The sequence below is a fragment of the Anguilla rostrata genome, chromosome 1 (genome assembly GCF_018555375.3).
Source record: "Anguilla rostrata isolate EN2019 chromosome 1, ASM1855537v3, whole genome shotgun sequence".
Lineage (NCBI taxonomy): Eukaryota > Metazoa > Chordata > Actinopteri > Anguilliformes > Anguillidae > Anguilla > Anguilla rostrata.
In genome coordinates this window covers 78,395,481-78,401,874 of record NC_057933.1, presented here as the reverse complement: position 1 = coordinate 78,401,874, position 6,394 = coordinate 78,395,481, and the positions used below count along the sequence as shown (strand labels likewise).

Here is a 6,394-nt window from a genome sequence, read left to right as displayed (position 1 = left end):
CAACGCAGTGTCTTACCCAGGAATCGACCCTGCGACCTTTCGGTTGCAAGCCCAGTTCCTTACCCACTGTGCTACACTGCCGCCCCCCCCCCCCCCCCCGATGGGGGAGTTTATGAGTTTATTAAGTGCACGGACCACAATGCTGTCACTGTCGTCGTTGAGGTGGCGCTGCTGATGAACTAATATAGAGGGGAGGGGAGCGGAAGGGCGGGGGGGCGGGACGCTGTCTCCAGGCTGTCACAACTGGACCGCCGTTGGCAGTTTGAAATGAGCTAAGTAATCTGTCCGGTGGTGTTCGAGCGGTTTAAACGCGTGACGCGTACCCGTCTCAGTCAGGAAGAGGGGTGGAGATGTGGCTTTGACCGGCTTACGGTAGGTTTTAAAAAAAATAATAATTTTTTTTAAAAAACCTGCTTCACGGGTGGCGTCTGGGCGCCAAGGGAAACCCAATGAAACATTTCACTTTTCGGGATGATGTCACTCTGCTCAGTGTCATGCAATAAATGCAGGGAGGGGGGCGGTTACTCTGTGGTTATTCGCATCGAGTGTGTCAGGGCAGCGCGGTCGAGACCTCGTTTTACTTTCAGTGAGTCACACGTGTGAGTCAGTGGCATGATTCACTTTTACCGATTCAACACGATTATTCCAAATCACACAGCGTACCGAAGGCTGCCCCGAGAGGCACCACGGTCATGCCAAATACTCACATCTGTTGTGGGTTAGCGAGGAATCCCACAGCGGCCTCAGTGTATTTTAGCCTGGGAATCTGCCTCTGCCACCAAGAACGTTCTGTGTTTATTTAAATACTGTGAGTGAAGACTTTCCAACGATTTTCATTAGCATTTTGGTGGTCTGCTAAATGCCTGTAATGTAATGTAATGTATTCTGTGATAAGTGTGGGATTGGCACTTCACTGCCCTCGGGTGTTGTCGTTAATGTGTTGTTCAGACATAAGGGCTGATCACGGCACTGGCCAGTCAGATTTGGGCCTGTCGTTTTAACGCTGACGCCTCTGTGCTTGCAGGAGGTGAAGGTTCTGCACATCGATCGGATGCGTTTCCAAATTCGTTCCATCGGGTGAGTTTCACCGAGCGTCCCGCCTCTTCCCGTTTCTGATTTTTTCGTCACGACCTCGTCCGCCCCGACCCAGGTGCTTCCTGAACTGCGTCTCGTTTCAGTCGAGTACCGTACCGCACCCGGTATTATACGTACGCCACGTGGCCAAAAGACGTCCAACATCTCATCCAAAATTGTGGATGTTAATATGGAGTTTGGTCCACCCTTTGCTGCTATAGCAACCTCCACACATCTGGGAAGGCTTCATACTAGATGTTAGAGCATTGCATTCAGCCAGAATAACACTGGTGAGGTCAGGCACTGAGTGGGCCATTAGGCCTGGCACGCAGCTTTCCAATTGATGCCGGATGGGGGTGAAGTAAGGGCTTTGTGCAGGCCAGTCAAGTTCTTCCACACAGATATCGACAAAACGATTTCAATATGGACCTCGCTGTGAGCCCAGGCGCATTGTCATGCTGAAACAGGAAAGGACAGGAAAAATAAAAAGTTTTTATTCAGAGCGTTTTCTTTTCCCAGCATTCACCCACAGAATTATTTTTCATCCGTTTGAAGAGCAGAGGTTTTTTTTTTTTTTGCAGTTTTTTTTTCTTCTTCAGAATTCTAAGCGAGTGTTCTAGAACTCCACTGATCTTAGTCACCAGTAGTGATTGTGACATCACCATTAGAATGTTACATTACATTACATTACAGGCATTTAGCAGACGCTCTTATCCAGAGCAACTTAGACAACTTTCACATAGCATTTTACATTGTATCCATTTATACAGCTGGATATATACTCAAGCGATTTAGGTTAAGTACCTTGCTCAAGGGTACAACGGCAGTGTCCTACCCAGGAATCGAACCTATGACCTTTCGGTTACAAGCCCAGTTCCTAACTCACAGTGTTACACTGCCGCCCTATGTTCAGTTAACAACATTCTAATCACATATTTCGTATTCTCACGCCTTTGAAGAATAAGAGGTGCTATGCGCAAGGCTCCTTCATTGTACAGTCCCAACAAAAGGGGACCAAACCCGGCCCTTCAGTCACGAGGTAGCGCCTCGCGCTATAAGTTGAAACAGTGAAGAAAAGCGCATTTGAACAAAACAAGCGAACAAAGGGCACGTCTGCAGGTTCAGGTTACACGCACACGACGTGTTCCCGCACAAAATGCGTGCATGAGCGAACGCGCACAGCGACATTTTGCTTTCAGGAGTCCACACCCCTTCGATCGCAAAGCGTTTGCTCCTTTTGCTCCTGTCTGCCTCTCCTCTCCCTCTCTTTCTCTCTCAAACCAAGTCTTTGTGGGATTCGATTTTTATAGGTGGGGAGAGGAATTCAGCCTTGCTAAACACCCTCAGGTGAGTGAGTGAGTGTGTGTGCGTGTGTGCGAGTGCGTGTGTGTGTGTGTGTGTGTGTGTTTGTGCACGTGTGTGGATGGGAGCCTCCAAAGTATTTTCCAGCGGGGGAGGAGAGGGAGGGGAGGGAGTAGGGAGAGGGAGGGGAGGGGAGGGAGTAGGGGAGGGGTGGGGGGGGGGGAGAGAGGGGAGGGAGTAGGGGAGGGGTGGCGGGGGGGAGAGGGAGGGGAGGGAGTAGGGGAGGGGGTGGGGGGGGAGAGAGGGGAGGGAGTAGAAGAGGGGGTGGGGGGGGGGTAAAGAATAATGAATGATCTGTTCTCATTGACTGGCATCGTACTGGTTTGTTTAAAGAGTAACTAGGGAAACACCCTAGTGTTTAGGGTTGTTTAGGGTGAGTGAGTGTACGTGTGTGCGTATTTGCGTTTGTGTGTGGATGGGAGCCTCCAAAGTATTTCCCAATTTCCCAGTGGGGAGGAAGGGGGGGTTGTTTAAAGAGTAAGCAAGGTAAACACCAATATGCCTGGGCCTGCTGTTATTTGGCTGTATCTCCGGAGCTCTTCATGTGCGTGCTCATTACAAACACAGGTGTTAGAGGCTGAAAATTGGCATACATCCTTGATTTTATGATGGAAAAATCAGGGGGAAGATCACATCCCTGATTTTACATTACATTACTGCCATTTGGCAGACGCTCTTATCCAGAGTGACTCACAATGGGAAGTTGAGCGCATGAATTTGGGGGGGGGGGGGGGGTTAAGAGCAACGGTGACCCTAGGGGTGAGAGGTAAATATTTGGAAACCACACAAACCTGAAAAAAACTTGGGCTAGCTGTAAACGAGCTGTAAACAGTTACAGCTGTTGGGGAATTACACAGTAGTAAAAAAACATAATGAGCACAACGTGGCAAGAATAAGACCTCCGTGGAGAGAGTATCAATGAACAGCGCAACAACATTACGTTACATTAGCGACATAGCTCAGGAGGTAAGACCGATTGTCTGGCAGTCGGAGGGTTGCCGGTTCAAACCCCGCCCTGGGCATGTCGAAGTGTCCTTGAGCAAGACACCTAACCCCTAACCCCTAACTGCTCTGGCGAATGAGAGGCATCAATTGTAAAGCGCTTTGGATAAAAGCGCTATATAAATGCAGTCCATTTATACCATTTACATTACAGGCATTTAGCAGACACTCTTATCCAGGGCGACTTACACAACTTTTACAACAGGTGAATGGAAGTGCAGTCAGTGGTGATTAGTCATGGCCGTGGTAGAGCAACTGTTTACTGAAGTGCTGGAGCGGCGGGTGGAGGTGTGATTTGAAGACGTGGGTCTGTGGTGGATGCGGGGAAGTGTTTGTCCTCTTGGAGATCTGGAGATGACGATGCCACTCTCTTGGCAGGGGACGGAGGTCAAGGCCATCACATACTCAGCCATGCAGGTCCACGACAAGCAGATGCCGGAGATCTTCGTCATCATCGACATATGATGGCCAGCCGGCGGCTCCGGTCATGTGACCTCACCGGGGGGGGGGGGGGGGTTCGGGTCACGGTGCCGTGACTTCACCAAACGGGCACGGGGTCAGGAATGTACAGCGCGAAATTGTGGTTTGAGGTTACATTTTTCTTTTGATGACTGGGTGGTGACAAACTGACCGAAATGCCAGCAGTGTTAAACGCACAGCTTAGTAGCGCTGCAGTCACACAAAGATGTGACTTGTTAACAAATAATTTATCTATGAGATATAGGCAGAAGGAATGAAGGTATTCCAGACGTGCGGTCTTTGGAAGAATGTGTCTGATTGTGTTCTGTGGACCCCCCCCCCCCACTCCTGCCTCCCCCCCGCCACTCTCGCTGCCTGCTTCATGAGTAATGTAATGTAATGAGTCCTCTAGTGGTCACAGCTCTGTTCAAAAATGTAATTAGGATGATATTGCGGCTTGGCCACTTGCATGCAGGGATTTTCTTTTCTTTTTTTTTGTTTCTGGGAAACCATGCACTTGTCATACATCCACCTGTTGTGTTCCGTTATTCGTGAGAATTGTCGGTGCTCTGCAGTACCGGGGTTCCAAAGCTTGGCCTGTGGACGAAGCCCCTGGGAGGTCTTTAGCACGATCGACAAAAAAACACGCTCGTATGGGCGTACTTCACCATTTTAATCACGCATTTGCAAACTGACAGCCGTCATTCCGTTGTAATATACCCGCATGTTTTGTACTGAACACCACGCCATGCAGGCTGTGGACATTCTGCCTCTCCTGGTCGGCGTGCGCAGTACACCCAGTCCACTGCTTTCAGTAGTGATTGTGACATCAGCATTAGAATGTTCGGTCGGGAACATTCTGACCACACAGTTGTGATCTCGCACCTTAAAAGCGTTAATTGCACGGATACTGATGCCACAGCTACTGCACTGCAGCCCTGTGGGTTGATGTTGACTAATGCTGTCAGACATTAACCATTTTAACGAGGTATGATAGGTTTTTTTTTGTTGGGGGGGTGGGGTATTCATAAGATTGTATATATGCAACATACACAAGATTGTTTTGTATCTTTCTCTTAGGACAATGCTACAATGGGAAAATTATTTATATTCAGTGAGTGTGGGGGAAATTAAGAAATTAAAGAAAAAGTGTTTTCCAGTTTGTTTTCCTTCTTTTGAGTGACACTGAAGCAGTGAATTCTGAAAACCGTTTCTTATCAAAGAAAGAAATGCAAATACTTTAACGGCTTCCTAACACTTTAACAGAAGTATTATTTATTTTCCCATGGGTGTGTTGTTTTATTTATTTTACTTGCTGTTCCAAACGCATTTGCAGTCATTGTGTTGGCCATTACATTACATTCCAGGCATTTGGCAGACGCTCTTATCCAGAGCGACGTACAACCAAGTAGATCTATGTACGCTTGTAAAGAGTTTTGTGCTCTAGTAAACAATTTAATCATAAACACATTGGTCAACACAAACACAAAAGTCCACGGGGGCCTAATGCAGATTTAATATTTATCTCATGGGTAGAGGACATGGTATTAATCTCCAAAAATGAATAAAATGCCTTTTGACCATTATAAAGCATATAAATGAGCCCCTTATGAAGATTTAAGATGAAACATTGCTACCAGATTAAAAAATAATGCAAAAATGTTGTCACACAAAACGGTACAGTGCCTAAATGTGTAATAATTAACTCTTGTATGTAATTCTATACTCTGTACTCTCATATGTTTTCTTGTATGGGGATGGGACGATATGAAAACAATTTAACTGTCCACCACGTTTTGGCAATGTTCCAACTCTCATGTCATAACTGTTGCTTGCTTCACAAAAACTATTACACTACTAACGCTTACATTATAGTGTGAAATATCCACATTATATAATACTACTAACCTATTTAAAGACACTCAATTTAAAAAATAACGTATATAACCTAAATATTTTCAGCAGTAATTCTTACATAGCAATGATGAAAAATCTATGTTCAGTAGATGGAGACAGAGACAGTAAAGCAATGATACTGTTCTATTCGCTTCTGTTTTGCTCCAGAAAACAATGTCAGCTAGGTCTATAAGCAAACATAGCTTAGCTATGCCCAGAAGTCCTCAATAATAATAATAATATTTTCCAAGAAATTACGAAAAATCGTTGAGCACGTTTTGTTAGGTGCAACGTCTTTTACTGCTACCACAGAGGGAAAGTGTAAAAAACAATTTGGTTACGCAGACCTAAAAAACGCTATTCCAAAAGCAAAATTAGACATGTTATACATCGCTAGAAAGCTTATACTCTCACCTACTGAATAAATTCATTGTCAATCAAGCCAGACTGTGCTAAAAAGGGCGACAACGCCGTAAACAACAGGTGTTGTATTACGCACAGCTATTTTGGAAGGTACCCAGGCATCACAAATGCAAAAAAAAGTGTAAAAATATTTTCGGTTCATTATGAAACTGTGGCGGGGCAAATTAGACCATGGTGG

At 46.0% G+C, this 6,394-nt stretch overlaps 1 protein-coding gene across 1 annotated transcript in view; it reads left to right on the top strand.

Moving 5' to 3' along the window:
- zbtb8os (zinc finger and BTB domain containing 8 opposite strand) overlaps positions 1-5,056 on the top strand; it is a 24,844-nt gene extending 19,788 nt beyond the window's left edge. Inside the window, exon 7 of the mRNA XM_064302991.1 lies at positions 3,817-5,056. Coding sequence (XP_064159061.1) covers positions 3,817-3,903 — 87 coding nt within the window. The 3' untranslated portion in view covers positions 3,904-5,056. The remainder of the gene's footprint in view (positions 1-3,816) is intronic.
- The last annotated feature ends 1,338 nt before the right edge of the window (positions 5,057-6,394 follow it).